Genomic DNA, 18,858 nt, shown 5'->3' on the forward strand with positions numbered 1-18,858 from the left:
TCTCGATTATCGCAGATTAACCGGTTTGCGGATTGACCGTGGTAAAAAATAATAATAGATTGTGTATTTGTGAAAAAATTAAAATTATGTACTACAAATCAGCAAAAACATCTATCAGAAGGCGTCTATTGTTTGGAACTACATAGTAACCAATAGACACCACATTGTGTCTACTGCAGCGTGGGAACGCCCCTCCCCCTCGCCAATCAGACGTGCAGCTTACACTATTGGCACCTGCGGCCTGTCATTCTGTCAGTGTTCTGTGCAAATTTGAGCTGTTTGGTGTTGTTGAACATTTATAAGTTTAAATGTGATAAAAATAACCCTAGTAATTAAAATGTCGGAATCCAAGCAAACGCGTAGTGCTCAACATTCAACAAAAACTTGAAATTGTTGAACAACTGGAAAAAAGGAGGAGTGTTAAACAACTTGCATTACAATATGGATTAGTCCAATGTTATGTTCAGCCCCAAAACATAACCGAGCCTCCTCCATGTTTCACTGTAGGTATGGTGTTCTTTTCTTTGAAAGCTTCATTTTTTCGTCTGTGAACATAGAGCTAATGTGACTTGCCAAAAAGCTCCAGTTTTGACTCATCTGTCCAAGGGACATTCTCCCAGAAGGATTGTGGCTTGTCAATATGCATTTTATCAAATTCCAGTCTGGCTTTTTTATGTTTTTCTTTCAAAAGTGGAGTCCTCCTGGGTCTTCTTCCATGGAGCCCACTTTCGCTCAAAAAGTGACGGATGGTGCGATCAGAAACTGACGTACCTTCACCTTGGAGTTCAGCTTGTATCTCTTTGGCAGTTATCCTTGGTTCTTTTTCTACCATTCGCACTATCCTTCTGTTCGATCTGGGGTCGAGTTTCCTCTTGTGGCCGCGCCCAGGGAGGTTGGCTACAGTTCCATGGACCTTAAACTTCTTAATAATATTTGCAACTGTTGTCACAGGAACATCAAGCTGCTTGGAGATGGTCTTGTAGCCTTTACCTTTACCATGATTGTCTATTATTTTCTTTCTGATCTCCTCAGACAACTCTCTCCTTTGCTTTCTCTGGTCCATGTTCAGTGTGGTGCACACAATGATACCAAACAGCACAGTGACTACTTTTCTCCATTTAAACAGGCTGAATGACTGATTACAAGATTGGAGACATGTGTGATACTAATTAAAGAAACTAATTAGTTTGAAATATCACTATAATCCAATTATTTATTATCTTTTCTAAGGGGTACCAACAAATGTGTCCAGGCCATTTTATAAGCAATAATTCATCTCTTTTCACAGCTTCTTTGCTTTATTCTATGACATACCAAAGGCATGCAAGTATACATGATAAAATAGCTTTTAATTTCATCACTTTTCAGGAGGAATTAAGCATTATTTCAATGAGCTGTAACGGTACCAACAAATTTGAGCACGTCTGTATAATATATATATATATATATATATATATATATATATATATATATATATATACACTGCTAACTTACGGATGTGAAACCTGGACCCTCAATGCAAAAATGACTCAAAAATTACAAAGGACTCAACAGAGTATGGAAAGATGCATGCTGGGAATAAGAAGAAGACAAAAGAAAAGGAAGGAATGGATAAGAGGCCAAACAAAAGTATGCGATGTTATTATAAGAGCGAAAAAACTGAAATGGCAGTGTGGGCCGGACATGTAGCAAGAAGAACAGACCATCGCTGGACCAAGGAGATACTAGACTGGATCCCAAGAGATATAAAGCGACCAAGAAGAAGACCTCCAGGAAGATGGCAATATGAAATTAGGAAACACGCCGGAGTAATGCAGCAGACAGGCTTTTCTAGAATAATCTTGGGGAGGCCTTCATCCAGCAGTGGATTGAAAAAGGCTGAAGATGATGATGATGATGATGATGACATAAACAGACACATACATACATACATACATACATACATACATACATACACACACACACACGCACTTTCAATACATACAAGGATATAGCAGGGTCTACCCATCTGTCAGACGAGACATTTTGACCATCACGTTCTGGGTTTAACATTAACGCAGCCAGGTCAATACAAGAGAACATTTCATGGCCCAGATGTGTACGTTTCTGCTCCAGTATAGGGAAGGATATTTCTTCTGATTAATGCACTGTAAAATGAAACACGTGAGGGGATGAAACCAGATAGAGCAACCATAAATCTCCAGGGTACAGGGCTTCCATGTAATGGTGAAGAGACACGTGGTGCATTGCAAAACATTTCTTAAAGAAAAAAGGTAAAGGTTTGTAACTGTGCTTATAAACATCTGTCTTATCAAGAGAGAGCTCTCCGGTTTCTGCAAACCTTTTCACACATTATGGGCCTCGTACCTAGAGTACACGGAACATCTTCAAAAGACCACAAACCATGAGGCACATGAACTTCCGATCAACCCAGTCAGTAGGGGAATTATAGAGTGACAGCAAACAAGCAGAACAAGCAGAAGGGTCGAATGAAATATGAAATAAACAATACATACAGAGAGTACTGCATTGAGGAGTCGTGCTGTAGAACACGCAGCTCGGTAACATGATGAGGTATTACATCACATGTAAGCACCTCAGACAGGGTGATAAAGACTGCATCGTCTCTGCTCAGTGCTGTATTAGTGATATGGATACCCATGTCCCACCGCCACAGGAGTTACTCCTAATGGCATGCCCTCTTTGCGTTATTTACTGCACTTTCTGTTAGGAAAGCGGCTTCCCTAGAGCTTTGACGCGCAGTAAACTGTACAGTGCAGTAGCTCTCAATTGGCAAAGGAACTACTGTATGAAGCCATACTGTATAGTATTTATTGTGCACTGGAACAAATAGAAAAGGAAGCTACTAACAGATAAATGTAACTTTATTTTAACTTCACCAAAGTCATTCTTGCAAATAATTTCAAGTTACTTTCAGTTCTCAGGAAGTATGCAGGTACAGTATGAACCCTTTTATTTATAATTTGATGATGTCTCAGATTTGAAACACGGATGGAGTAAAAGGACTTCCATTTGTATTTTATATATATCTTTTTTTTTCATTATAAGTGCCTTTACATAACAGATCAATGCAAAAAATAAACGGAATTAACCAGAAATTAACACAAAACAGCAAAAAATACAATTATATATATATAAAAAAACATATATATATATATAAAAAACCACATACACATATATATACATATACATATATACATAAATATACACATATATATATATATATATATATATATATATACACATATATACATATATATATATACACATACATATATACACACACATACATATATACATATATATATATATATATATATATATATATATATATATATATATATATATATATATATATATACACACACTGCAAACTTAGGGATGTGCAATCTGGACTCTAAATGCAAAAATGACATATTATGAAAGTTATAGAACAGGTTAACAGAAGGACAGTCACAATTCTTGTCCCCAAGGTAACTTCATTTTTAGACAAAGTGATAAATATCCAACAATTTCCCTGCAAAGAAGCACACAGACATTATTATTATTATTATTATTATTATTATTATTATTATTATTATTATTATTATTATTATTTATTTCTTAGCAGACACCCTTATCCAGGAGGTGCTGGTGTATTGGCATAAAATATGCCAGGAAAAGAATGTTGCTCAATTCGAACATCTCCTGCATTTACTTTATTCTGGTGAAATAATCCATCTGTAAAATGCCAATTTTCATTGTTCTCTTTTCCATGACCAAATTCCTTGGAAATCATGTTTTTCAGAGCTCTGATAGCATTCAACACAATCTTATCAAATAATCGGCAATGTTTTTTATTTATTAATTAATTAATTTATTTTATTTTTACCTATATTATTTTTGTATTCAAAAGTGCAGTTTGCACTATAAATACAGTATTTGTAAACACAAACTATCCCCATCGTCACAGTGTACTGTAGACATGTTGACCAAAAATATACATCCTGTTATATACTGCACTAACGCTGTATAAGAGACAGAGCTTTGATCAGATTTATTATTAACAAATGAACACCATTCTGTAACAGAGGGACTTTGTAAGAACACCAGTATGTCACCAATGAGCTTTCCCTGTGGAAGCAGGGCCTATAAAAGGACAGGTAGCAGCAGCGGCATTGCTATGAACACACATTTTCCATCTACATTTTACATTTCATGCACTGCAGTGTCCAAAAGTGCTTTACACAGCAAAGGAAAGCGAGGGCAAGGCGCAGTGACAAAGGCCTCTGCTGCACATGCTCAGCAGCATCCCATTGTAACAATATACCTTTGACCCAAAAGGCCAACACAACATTCCCAGAATAAGAATCGGTTACTACCAAAAACTCCTTAAAAATGACATAAAAAGTAGATGGCAGAAAGGCAGATACACAGCAAAAAAATAGGATCGCTAGGTTTGTTTGAGTGCAAAACATTTAATTTCAAAAACATCTGTCCAACACACACAGATTACCAAACGATTTTATGACCCACAGTACCTCGGGTAGCTGCTGACCCATGCACATAAAACCAAGTTGAAACAAAAATAGGATGGTGGTAAATCCACCAGTAAGCCTACAGAGGCAATAAATAAATAGAATATAATGTCCAGTAGAAATGTCCAAAAATAATAGTCCAGTATCATAAACAAACAAAAAAAAGAAAAACCCAAAAAGTCAAAATTCAGTTTGAAATCCACCAACGAAAATAAAGTAAAAGGAAATTAAACAAACATCCACCGTAAAAAAAAATAATGAGGGCTCCCGAGTGGCGCATCCAGTAAAAGCACTCGCTAGAGTGCAGGATGCGCTCTATAGCCTGGACGTCGCCGGTTCGAGTCCAGGCTATTCCACAGCCAACCGTGGACGGGAGCTCCAGTGGGCGGCGCTCAATTGGCCGAGCGTCGTCCGGGGGGAGGGAGGGTTAGGTCGGCCAGGGTGTCCTCGGCTCACCGCGCACCAGCGACCCCTGTAGTGTGGCCGGGCACCTGCGGGCTTGCCTGTAAGCTGCCCAGAGCTGCGTCTCACCGGTTTGTGTGGTTGTCCATGAGCGCTCCAGAAAGACAACACAAAGTCCAAAAACACAGCTGTAATCCAAAATCCAATGGAATGTCTTGTTTTCCTCCAGGAAATAGCAATGAAAAAAATAAGTGCCAGCAACGTTTGCTAAACGAAGAACTTTGACTAAAACTGTGACAAACTAAAGCTAGATAAACATAGTATACATCTAACTTTATGCAGTTTGGCATTAACACATCTAAGTTTAGTAAACCTGTACACATGTAAATACCCGACGGCAAACCTTCAGTAGCAAACTAAGCAGAGTACAAACTCCCAACAGGAAAAGGTGCCGTCCCATAGTACATTAGTTCAGGGTTTATGCATGTCAAGGTCCTCCAACATATTTAAAGGGGCAACGTTTCCTAAAACCCACTCTTAAAAGGGTAACAGTAAGCATAAATTGAAGTATCATATATTCTGACTTTAAACAACACATTTTGAATACCTAGCCAGGCTAAAAAGTGGTGCGCTTATATAATATTTACTTTTGTGTGACAGGCGTCACACCATGTACAATATTTGTGTCAAATCTGTTGGACAATGTTTTATAAAAATAACCTTTTGTCCCAGAATCGTACAGTCCGGTGGGCAAAAGTGCCTTTCCAGGACAAAGCTTTGAGGAAGAGGCGTATATTCCTAGACTAGACTAACATAAGAGACATATCACAGGCAAAAAAAACAATGCGCGTCAGGGAAAAACAAGGAACCTGGTGTGGAGTACTGTAATATTTCTCAGTTTTTTGCTATGCTCCCTGTCACTAACCTACATGTAATACACATTTGTTATGACGCAGTTACAGAATAACACTGTCGACAGATCATCAATTTCAGTCCCTCTTTTCCACGTGCCATCATACTGTATCTTCTCAAGTCACATAGGCTGCCACTACAATTAATGGTGGTTAATACTGAGCTACAGACAACAAACTAATGGACCAGTCCAAACCTGTAACATATGCTTAGTGAAAGGGATTTATCCCTGGAAACCCTGGCACACTGCCGCTCTGTCTGCAGTACATTTTTTCAGTTTTCCCATGCTTTTCCGATGGTTATAATGCATTTATCATGCTCTAGTTTCCTGTGGTTTGTCATGTTTTATAATATGCTTTACCATACTGTACCACTCTGGGCTTTACAATGCTTACCTGTGCTTTACCATTCTTTCACAGCTGTGTGTTTTATTATACTTTGCTATGCTTTTATGGGAAACTGTTATAAGAGTTGGCGGAGCAATGGGTGCAGTTTTGTTTAATTACCGTCTTCTTGTACCATATCAAGTATGGGTATAATGTGGAAATCAAAAAAATCACATGACCGGGTGTGACAGAAAGACAATGATTCTTGGTGGTAAATCTCCCGACCTGTGAGGGCGCTAAGTAACAGGAACAGAGTACCCTGGACTGTTTGACCTGACACTTCATTCCCAGGGTTAAAAGGAAGTCGGTCATTTAGAAAGGGGGCGGAGCTTCGGTGCATTAACTCATCGACCCAGAAGGGAAATGAGGTGGCAGCTGCGGATTGGAGGAGCGGCTGCAATTGTTTACCAAGGGGTCATGTTTGACGGTATAAATAGGGGACGAAGCGACATACTTTGTTCCTTCGTTTTGGATAGAGAACAACCTGGAAGGACCTGTAGTTTGTGTAGAGAAAATCGTGAGTGTTTTGTTTGTTTGTCGTCGTGTCTGAATTATACTTCTGTGATTATTTAGACGGCTAAACACGATCCAGGAGCTGTCGCAAAAGACCAGCACGAACCTGGACAACACTGCACTTTGTTTACACTAAAGTACTGTATTTTCACCACGAGCACTAGAGCACGCACTGTGGACGGATGTTTGTGTTTGTGTATGTGTTACATGTGGGTGAATTAAAACGGGACTGTTATTATTTCGGGGCCAACCCATGGATTACAGATAAGCAATACACGCCGCTGTATTGTTTCTCATTGACATTGTTATTATTGACTGTTGTTAGCCATCAGGCATTTGGATTACAAAATACAACCATTAAACAACATTGCACCTGGATTATAATTGACTGTCTGTTTGTTGATCACCTGCACACTGTTAACCACTTTGCCACACCAGGCCACAGTAGTTCAGAGTTAAAGTATCCTTCCATCAATGTATTCTTTTACTGCTTCTTCCAATTAACAAAGCGAAAATATTCAAATATAGCACACCATGACACAGTAATTGGGAAAAGATCAGTAAACCATCAACCCCCCACGTACAGTAAGGCCAGACACATTTCATTACATTGTTTATTAAACATGTGTTACCAGTTAAATATTCTGACACAAAGGAAGCCACTGAGTGAATCATCCTATTGACTGAAAATAAACAATTCCAACGGGGTGACTAAAAACAGAACAGAAGCATTCTGCATTCACTTAGAACATTTCTAAACCGCAGCAGCATTGCCATTAGGTAAAACAGAAGAAAAGCTACATACTTCTTGCGTTTTGAAAAGTACTTAAAATACTTTTAAATAACAACCAGATGTTTGATTAAAATACCACACGTTATTAACATAACTAATATTTACAATTTAGATTGGATAAATGTTAACTATTTTAAACATTCTTTTAATAGTCTAAGAATGTGTCAAACCAAACAATACTGATTCAAGAAAACAGACTTTTTTGTACCATCTTCCCTGACAGAAAATTCCTTTTGTCTATTTGAATATGTTATCGTTACAGACTTTCAGATAATTCTGCTGATTTTTTTTCTCAATACTGATAAAATAAAGCAAAACATAATGCTGACCTTACAAATATTTTACCAGACATTGAGACGCTTATTGCAGGCAAGATGTATAATCACTACTCCAAAGAGCCATATAATTAAAATTCCTGCCCCTTTCATTCATCTCTCCAAAACCCAAATTAATAGACAACAAAGCCGTTTCCATGGAACCCAAATGCATTATCTGTATTATCAAATCCCTGCTAAACAGTGTGGCCACTCTGCCTTGAATTAAACGGCCCCAAATTCCAATTGGAAATTCAGAATGTTCGCGCTGCGTCTCAGAAAGGAGGGTCACACAATCTATTCAATCACACAGAGAATGACAGCCCAGCTGCAGCTGCTGCTACTTGTATGTATTATAATCTGGAATAAATGAAGCTCTCTCTCTCTCTCTCTCTCTCTCTACATATATATATATATATGAGTGTGATAAACGACCTGTCGTGAAAAACAGAGACTCAAAAAGAGTGGCAAACTAAAAGCATGAGGGTTTTAACAACAGCACTATACAGAAACATTGCCATCTGTAGCAGCAAAAAACTGCTGGCAGATGTTGTGCAAATTAAGAAACACCTGCCTATAATAGTATCTGTTTTTCAGAATACACACTTTTTTTTCAGGACACAACAAGGTTACAAGATTTTGACAGTTTACAGTTAAAACAAAAAAAAAAACAAAAAAAAACTATATATATATATATATATATATATATATATATATATATATATATATATATATATATATATATATATATATATATATAATCTCCTGAGTTAGTGCTAACCAAGGGTTTAAAATAAATGTGAATCTTCCAACCAGGAAATCTGACCATTAAAGTGAAATGTGCCAGTTTAGCTGACGGGTGAAAGTGTGAATGGGTGTTTCTTGTCATTGTGGCACAGATCAGCGAAATGGATTATCCTTTACGCATTTTTTTTTTTAATGCGATAATTTGTTTTTTTTTTTGAAGATTGCAATGTCATATATAATTGATTAATTAAACTTGGAAAATACGGCAGACAAAACAATTTGCCTTCTTATGCATTCTATTTTTTTATTATTATTATTATTATTATTATTATTATTATTATTATTATTATTTTAATAACTGAACATTTCTAAAAGGAAAAAGATATATTATTCTTTCATACAAAAGGATTAGGGTTTTTTTTTTTTTTTTACCAACAGATTAATTATTATCTCAGGGTCAACAGGTAACAGTCAATGGTTAATGAAAGAGTCTGTGAAATTAGTCTACAATAGAAAATGAGTGCATTAGCCTCCAAACCAGCCAGTGTCACTTTCACTGTCACTCTTTATTTATCACCATCCCGCCAGCTATCAGGGACTAGCTCTCCAGGAAGGACTGCTGCATCGGGAAGTCTGTCCCTTCCTGAAGTTACGTGAAGATAGCCTCCTAACCACACGCTCATTTACAGGGGTTGACAGCCAGTGGAGTTTCAAACACACAAGACCTTACCTCAAATCTGAACTTTCTACCAGTCCCTCTAACTACAAACAAGAAGTGTACAATACAGACCTCCCTCAACTACAGTACACGTCTGCAAATAATGAAGCCACTGCTGCTCAACGGGCGGCTCTTGAGCTACATGTGGCTCACTGAAGCATGCAGTCCCATTTGAGTTTCTGGGTTTGGAATGTATACAAGAGCAAGTGTTTGTCTTTGATGGAAAGCACAGTCAAAACTAACTGCTATTTAGTCTGCTGCTTTAGTTTTCGTTTACTACAGTAAACCTATTTAAGGTTACAGTCTGGAATGCTTCTATTTATTTAATCTTTTTTCATCTTGCTCTCACTGGTCGTCAGCATGGCTCTTTGGATATCTCTGAATTAAGCAGAATTCATAGATGTGTATATTAAGCGTGTTTAAACAGGGACCTATCGAAAACACTCATTTCTAGTATGCATAGTGTACCTGGTGAGATGACACACTGACGTATGGAGGGTGGATAATAAGGGAGGAATGGAGGAAGGGTGCCTTTTCATAGCAGGGACTGTAATGCTGGACATTTGCATGTGATCAACACCAGTCAGCTGTCCTCATACCAGTTTTGCATTATAATGTGCGCAGACTGCTACTTCACATGTAGAGATGCAAATAAAAGGTTGAGGTCTATCTCAGAGAACATTGTACACTTATACAAATAATGTGCTTCAGTGCAGTTATTATTATTTAATTTCTTAGCAGACGCCCTTATCCAGGGCGACTTACAATTGTTACAAGATATCACATTATTTTTTACATACAATTACCCATTTATACAGTTGGGTTTTTACTGGAGCAATCTAGGTAAAGTACCTTGCTCAAGGGTACAGCAGCAGTGTCCCCCACCTGGGATTGAACCCACGACCCTCCGGTCAAGAGTCCAAAGCCCTAACCACTACTCCACACTGCTGCCCAACTCCACACTGCTTATAATGTAAGTTATATGGTTACATTTACTTCCCAACACCAGCAGCACTACAAGAAATACAGCTGTTTTAATCTAAACAAAACACATACAGAAAACAAGGCACATTGTATATAAAATCCTGCCATTAATGAGACAGCTTGCCTACAGTACATTTTAAATTACAAATCCTGTGTATTATTTCCAAGTCAGAATGTTCTGAAGGGCTCACTTCCATTTGGAAATACCCTTAACAAGTTAATCACCATTTAGTTCACAGTACAGTAGCTTTGCAATACTAGTAGTAGTAACAGGTGAGCTTAACGTCATCATTTTGAAAACCGACACCAGGAACTGTTCCATAGACACACCATTTTTTTTTTTTAAATGTATTTTTCTGTATAAGAAGATGCTTTTTAATAAATTATCCTATGGTATGCAAAGATGCGCTGAAAGAGTTAAACTCAAATGAACTCTGTCACACCCTGCTTGCTACCACATTCCCCTTGAGGAGTCACTATTAATAAGAGTTGTACTTAAAAAGAATCCAGTTCTGCAACACTACTCACATGCTTTTAGCAGGTGAGCCACTCTGGAATACCCTCAGGTGCAATTTATTTATTTATTTATTTATTTAAACAGTAGCCAATTTTTATTTTACATCAGGAATCATAAATCTAGAGCGTGCACATGCATCAGAAGCTGTTGTTTTGATTTGTCATACTTATGAAATCAAACCACTAGAACTGAAAAACTTGGAAAATTATCAAATAGGCAATTAGTGATTGTCTAATTTAACTGATGACTTTAACAGAACAGCCATGCAATTCATTTAAAACAGTAAGAGAAAAGTAACACATGGCTACAAATGGTAAAATGCATGAGACTTTTTAGAAGTTGTTTAAGATGCCTAATTAAAGCACATACTTGTCTGACATTTTCACACACGAGCACCTGTTGTTTCTATATCACTGATTACTCACCAAAAATGTAAATTCTCAGACCCAGAGGTTTTCATACAGGTAGGTATATAAAGGATATACTGTAAATGACAAATCTTAAGGTGTTCTAATAAATGTGGACACTACTGTAAATGTGTTAAGGATGTCTGCAGTATAAAGGTCTCTGTGTTTGATGCAAGATGCTTTGCAGATTAATAAAATGACTAGATAAGATACTGCATGAAGAGGGGCGAGGGGTTACTGTAATGATCACTCTGGAGGTTTGACAATCATTTAAACAGCTGTACGGATTTCCTTTATGCATCATTTAAAGGAATTGATGCTTTCAAGCTGCTGTACTGCTTTTACTCTTAGAAAGGACAACTTCTTCAGGAATACAAGCCAAGCATTAAAAATCAAACAGCTCCCTCTAGTGCTTAAATGTAGGTGTGCAGCTCTCAAGAAAACCATTGAACATTATTATTAATGCCCCAGGTATGTAATCCAGAACTGTATCTGTGAAGGTACAAAAAACATCATAAACTGAAAATCATAGTCTTTCATACACAATATATATATATAACCTTAGTTAATTGAAACGGTGATTTGTCAATTACAGTACGGCAGAGATTCTACAGATTTTAGATGTTAGCTAATTAACACAAACTGCCTTGACAAAACATATTTCTAAATCTAAAATACTTCAGGGCATCTCCAAAATATTTACAAAAGTAAACAAACACAAAAGCACATTTTCATGTGCAGGGCCTTGGCCCTGCCACAAAAGATAAAAAAGATCCTTCCTTCCACTTGTCAGTTTTGCATGAAAAAAGACAGACACTTTGAAAGGATCAGGAACATTAGTTCTTTAAGCGACTCCGCTGTAAAGACATATTGACTGACCCCAGACACTGGTTTCTAGAATACATGTACACTTCCCTCACAACACTCCCTTACAGTAGGATCGAAAATGGTCTGCATCTTAATTAAAATAATAGTTTGAAAATCATTTAATCTTAATAAAAAAAATAAAAAAAACACACTTATAGGGAATAATAATTTGAATCAGTTTCTTTAAACACTGAAGATGAATACGTATTCTGTGATTGAAGGATGGTTTGTATGATCCCGAGATGTGATTTTGCTCCAATTCAACTTAACTCCTGAATCTTGTACTCTTGTGACAATACCGGAAAGAACGGTTCGAGATGCTTTTTGGACAGTATAAATAAGCTGAAGCCCTGATAAACATGTATGAACAAAAGGAGTTAAGAACACACAGCATAGTTTCATTATTGGAAATGGCAGCATTCTTAAAATAACCATGCTGCAACTCCGAAACGTTTGATCTGCCCTGCTGCATCTAATACCTGTGTGTCAGACTGTATAAGAATCACTGACTGCTGTGCTTTGAAAGCTGGTGCCACTGACTCATTGTTGAGATGACGGCTAGAGTGTAATCAGTCTTAAGCACCTAATGTCTGTCTGGTGAGGTGTCCTGGTTTTACCAGCCTAGTGGAGACAATGTAAGTCTTTTTACATAAATCAATTAAATGACTGAGTCCCGGTTTGAGTTTGTTAAAAACAGCATCAGAACTAAACATACTCCAAAGCATGGCAGCAAATACAGAACCACATACTGTACTGTAAACACATGCTTTATCTTAAGAAAAAAACCTTTCTAAAATCTAGATTGGTTTTTGGGATGGGCACGTGTAATCGTTTATTCTAATATTTGATTAGAAAATTCTTAATCGTTAATAAAATTACTAATATAATTTATCTTCTGTATTGCAAAAAATATAATGGTCTGAACAGACCCAATAACCACGCTAAGCCTGCCGCTGTAGCCCAGCGTATTGCTGTAAATAAATAATGATCTCTTTCTATGGCTCTAAATTACTCAAGCTCGTGACGGAATTAAAAAGTGTTGTTAAAAGTGCAGGGTGATACCAATACTGTAGCTCTGGGTAAAGTAGGTGATTGGAATGCACCATTGCACGTACTGAAACTATTTCATTATTCAATTTAATTAATACCAGAGACTGCAACATAGAGGTATATACATATATATAAAACTTTTTACCAAAGTAGACACAAAAGCAGCAAAACCGGCACTTTGCAATAAAAGACTGAGCTACATGAACAGCACAGGAACAATGTTAAACCACCTACCTGCAGAGAGAGACCCAGCTGCAAGCCTCGGGCCTCTGAGACTTGAGAGTATGCCTTTAGCAGCAGTACCGGTAAATCACAACAAACCATTACAGCTCTCTCTACCAAATGCACTCAAAAAAGGAACGAATCACAAACTTAATGGTTGAAATGATCGCTAAATATACACTGACTATCAGCACTGTTGAAGGACAGGGTTAAATTAAAAAAATGAAAATCAAGTTTTGTAGTTTTAACTTGAGTTTTAGTTGATGACATTCAATGATTTAATACGTTATTTATAAGGCTTCATGTACCAGAACGTATACCAGGACCATGAAGACTGGTGATTCTGTGAACTTACCTTCCTTATAATTGTTATGCACACTCTATGAACTTACCTTCCCTATAATTGCATATGTACCTTGTGAACTTCTTTTATATTGTTTCTATTAATTACATAATAGATATTTATTATTGTTCACTTATTTAAATTGCTTTTCTTTTCTTTTAGACTGAATGTTACCGTATCTATTATACTGCTTGTAATTGAATATGAGGGATATTTTTTAACAATCTAGTCTCTTTTTCTACTGGTAATTAATTCTATTAAATGGTTTTACTACATAATAAAGATCCAAGCTATTGCTTATTTAAGTCTCCCTTCCCCCTTGGTGATAATTAAGTGGTACTAGAGTAGGTTAGGGTTAGGGTTAGGGCTGGTTTCTACACACTTAACTTCTTATTGTGTGTTCATTTTCTATTGACTGGTATTTGACATCAGTAGTTTAGGGTTACTTTGTAGGTTCATGGTTTATTTTCTTATTGTTTGTTTTATCATTGAGTGACTTGAATGATTAGTTTGACATTTTATTGCTTTGGATTGAAGTGGTTTATATTTGCTTTGTTGTTGAGGGTCAGAAATTGCACTCTTGTCGTGGAGCATTGTTTTAATGATTGTGAATTAAATGCATTGCTTGTTCTCTCCTTATCCTGCTTTGATTCTCTGCATAATAATAATAATTTCGGGTTATTTTCTATTTCAATCTGCAGCACCAGACCTTACCGATTATAAAAAGGTGGTGGCAGTAAAAACATATTACCTGACAGATAATGCATCCACTAAGGGGGGAGCTACAGTATTGTTGCATTAATTTAAACGCGTTTGTTACTGTGTGATGGAGGGTTTTGTGAATTAAAAGGACATGTATATTTCTGTACTCTGTATACATTTTTGCTTTGAGGTTGAGTTACATTTTTTTTTTTCATTTTCATTTGTATGTGCGAGAGTTTTCAGGACCTTTTCCTAGAAATCTCTAGGAATTTTTCTAGCAACAGAACATTGTGACAAAAGAAGAAAAAAAGAAGTATTTGACCAACGGGCAAAGTATAACAGTAAAACGGCTGTCCCTCACACAATCGTGTTGTCCCGGGCGTCGGGCAATGAATTGCACACACCTGATTATGTAAGCATTATTTTTAGCCTGTGGCACGCTGATGTAAAGCAGAATAGTGTAATTGTTTAATCGTTTAGTATTCGGTTAGTAAAATTGAATTACCAACTTATGTTACCATATGTGAAATGCCCAACCCCCATTCAGCTGATATCAAGTCCTGTCAGCCCCACATACTAAGAAGTAATGTAACGCAACGGCTGAACAATGAAAATAAAACACGAGGCCTCTAGGCCAGAGCAAGAAAATATTACATTTCAATAACAAAATAACCTCAGATTTACAGTCTAGATATGACAGAAAATAAACTTTCTTTCTGGCAGCTAAGCTGTGAGGCATCAGGTTTGTAAAGCGCAGTAGTTATCTAGATGAAGCCAGGCTGCGCTATGCCTTCACTGGATATCCTTCGCCAAAACACCACCTAACTCCCTCCACTAAACAAAGGATTTCTGGCTCTTTTTACACATGTGGCCACTCTCCAGATTAACCCGTTTTAAAAATTCATAGCTATCTACTATCTATCAGTTTTGCCTGCAGTGGTTTGTTTATAGTAGTGTTGTTCTATTATAGCTTTCAAGACCATTCTGGATTCTCATGCTTTACCTATGTAAAATATTACTAATATTAAAGATATAATGTGCTTCCCTGACTGCCACGGTACCTATAATAAACAGCTATCCTGTCAGTCAAAGAGTTAAAAAAAAAAAAAAACAGTAACCAGGATATACAGGAAATCAGAGGTCAATCACCCATGTCATTTCCTGTACCAGTTTAACGGTTAGGTCTACTACATGCACTGAAAAAAAGGTAATATAGTAAAACTTTTTTTTAAATAAAACCGATGGTCTTTAAAAAAGTTTAACAAGGGAAATATTTCTCCTGAATGAATTGTGTTACTTAAAAATTGACAAAAGGATCTTTAACAAAGGCTTGACAATCTAATATATTGCAAAGACAAACGCTAGGGGCAATTTAACATGTAGCAAAAAATGCAACGAGACAACTGTGTGAGAGGCACGGCTAAGCACTGTCCTCTACTTGAATGGCTCAATATCTCCTATTGTACAGCCTGAGACAATTACACACAAGAAACACTATAGTTTAAGCACTACTGAAAACTGCCAAGAATAACTAAATGCCTATGAGCATCCCAATAAAGAATGGAAACAGGTTGTGCATACAGACTGAATACCCAGGTAGTTTCTGACCTTCAAAGATGCGATCCAGGCGTTGCCTCTTCACCTTGTGTTTGTCCATCAGAGACGTGAGGGAGGAAGATCGTCACTGCGCCGTTACACTGCAGGACCCCTCAACGAACTGCCAACAATCAGGTGTGATGCAACACAAGGAATGCCTTTAGCAACGGCCAACTTCACAGCTGCAAGAAGAAAACAAGGCTTTGATATAATGCAAGTTAGCTTATGTGTTGGCTCCAGATACTGTATTGTATTTCCCCAGGTTCCCCAGGAGCAAAATGGCACACAATAAGCAAGTGTCTTAACCGCAATGCAAATGAGCTTCTGTAGTCTGCAAATGTATATTATATTAAATAGCTTTTTAAGTCAATAAAGGAGCAATGGGATTTGCAGGTCATCATACTAATAATAATACTCACCAGAACGGGAAACACCAAATTCTCTGCGACGTGTGCCCTATTAAATTTTCAGCTTTGTGTAGCAAGAGTTTGTTTACATGCCATTTTGTAGTGATGAGGTGCACTCATGGAAATCAGAATATAAAACGAGGCAATGATATGACACCGGTTCTGGAAAGATTTAATAAACCAGTGTCCCTCAAGACACTCTCGCGATTACAAGTCACTTTTTTACAAAACAGTACTGTATCCATTGTAAACAAATCACTATCGGTGCCAAGAAGGTGTTCTTTTAAGTGTACTTCCTGTTCCTTTAGCAAGAGCATTTACAATGGAAAAAATCTACTTCACCACAAGGGTGTTCCCTTAGGCGAAGTGTTCTCTTAAGAGGTGCTCCTATACAAGTAGACCACTGTAATAATAATAATAATAATAAAAGATGGTGATTGCGTGAAAAGGTTAAGTTTCAGTTCAAACTGCACCTGTATCATAATAATCTTGGCTTTGATCACTTGGTATTTTGATACAATCCAATATTATTGTTGCGACAGATTCACAGTACAGTGATTATTTGTGAAGAGAACTGGGTGCAAGAGGAAATGTAATTTGTAAGTCCTTAGCCGGTTTTCAAGGAGCGTGGTGTCTGGTAAAGGGACGGTTACAGGGTGCAATCAAGCTCTGGCAGGGGTCCCTTTCTCTTCTGATTACAGACCTTTCATGAATCAAAGGAAAAACATCAAAGAACTGCCATTTCATGCACATATAACTGGATTGTATCTGCCAAGACAGATTCTTTTATGTATTCTTTTCTTTTTTTTCTTTCTAGTTTCTTTGGTAATGGTAAATAAAGTAACCCCCTGTAGCAGGATAGCGTTGCGGCCCTAGCTGTTCCCAGCAGGAAGAAGACTCAGAAGCTGGCAAGCTGCCGTTGAAGCACTAAAGCACACGTTTATTAATCCCACAGGGGGACAAAACAACAATAAACAAACACATAAGGCACAAGGGCCAAAAAAAAGAGTCAAACACAAACCTTCCAAGCCATGCTTTGTCAAAACACCACCTAACTCCCTCCACTAAACAAGATAAAAGGAGAGCCTGAAGTTCCTCCACAAGAAATGGCACCATTCTCCAGGAATGGCTTAAGTTGTCTGGCAACTGAAGCAAAACAATTCAATTATACTTCACAAAGGGGATCAACTGTGGCTTGCTTCACCAGACTATGATGCTGAATTTGGCACGTTGCTGATGGGGAGCTTCTTGTAGCCGTCAATTAACTGAATTATGTTCGGCCACAGTTCAAATGCACGCTCTGCAACTACCAAATCATCCACCCATCTGTGAGGACAAAACTTCAGTGGAAAGCGTGTGCTTTCAGGAACTTTAGTATAGTCCTCTCGTAAGAAAGAACAAGAAAGTTTACAAAACGAGAGGAGGCCATTCGGCCCATCTTGCTCGTTTGGTTGTTAGTAGCTTATTGATCCCAGAATCTCATCAAGCAGCTTCTTGAAGGATCCCAGGGGTGTGAAGGGTGTCAGCTTCAACAACATTACTGGGGAGTTGGTTCCAGACCCTCACAATTCTGTGTAAAAAAGTGCCTCCTATTTTCTGTTCTGAATGCCCCTTCATCTAATCTCCATTTTTCGACATTGTCAATACCTTTTTGAATTTTGAATGCTTGAATCAGATCACCGCGTATTCACCGTCTTCTTTGTTCAAGACTGAACAGATTAAATTATTTGAATCTGCATACGACATGCCTTTTAAACCCGGGATAATTCTGGTCGCTCTTCTTTGCACTCTTTCTAGAGCAGCAATATCCTTTTTGTAACGAGGTGACCACAACTGAACACAATATTCTAGATGAGGTCTTACTAATGCATTGTAAAGTTTTAACATTACTTCCCTTGATTTAAATTCAACACTTTTCACAATATATCCAAGCATCTTGTTGGCCTTTTTTATAGCTTCCCCACATTGTCTAGATGAAGACATTTCTGAGTCAACATAAACTCCTACGTCTTTTTCATAGATTCCTTCTCAATTTCAGTGTCCCCTACCTGGGATTGAACCCACAACCCTCCGGTCAAGAGTCCACAGCCCTAACCACTACTCCTTACTGCTGCCCCAATCCATGTGCATGCATTTCCTTGAATCCCTACTGTGTTCAGTTTGATAATTAATCTTTTATGCGGGTCTTTGTCAAAAGCTTTCTGGAAATCTAAATAAACCACATCATATGCTTTGCATTTATCCATTGTCGATGTTGCTTCCTCAAAAAAATCAAGCAGGTTAGTTAGACACGATCTCCCTTTCCTAAAACCATGCTGACTGTCTCCCAGGATACTGTTACCATATAGGTAATTTTCCATTTTGGATCTTATTATAGTTTCCATAAGTTTACATATAATAGAAGTCAGGCTTATTGGTCTGTAGTTCCCTGGTTCGGTTT

The 18,858-nt window shown here is 37.5% G+C and overlaps 1 protein-coding gene across 4 annotated transcripts in view; it reads right to left on the minus strand.

The window, feature by feature from the left end:
• LOC117421205 (C-terminal-binding protein 1) overlaps positions 1-18,858 on the minus strand; it is a 173,980-nt gene that overhangs the window by 116,488 nt on the left and 38,634 nt on the right. For 2 of the 4 annotated variants that reach the window (XM_034035299.3, XM_034035306.3), the window contains exon 2: positions 16,024-16,193. The exons of 1 other annotated variant lie outside the window; for it this stretch is intronic. In XM_034035299.3, coding sequence (XP_033891190.1) covers positions 16,024-16,072 — 49 coding nt within the window. In that variant the 5' untranslated portion in view covers positions 16,073-16,193. Of the gene's footprint in view, positions 1-16,023; positions 16,194-18,858 lie in introns of those variants that run through there. One more of the 4 variants, XM_059034311.1, reaches the window with a different exon arrangement.

Source organism: Acipenser ruthenus, chromosome 1, assembly GCF_902713425.1.
Source record: "Acipenser ruthenus chromosome 1, fAciRut3.2 maternal haplotype, whole genome shotgun sequence".
Taxonomy (NCBI): Eukaryota; Metazoa; Chordata; class Actinopteri; order Acipenseriformes; family Acipenseridae; genus Acipenser; species Acipenser ruthenus.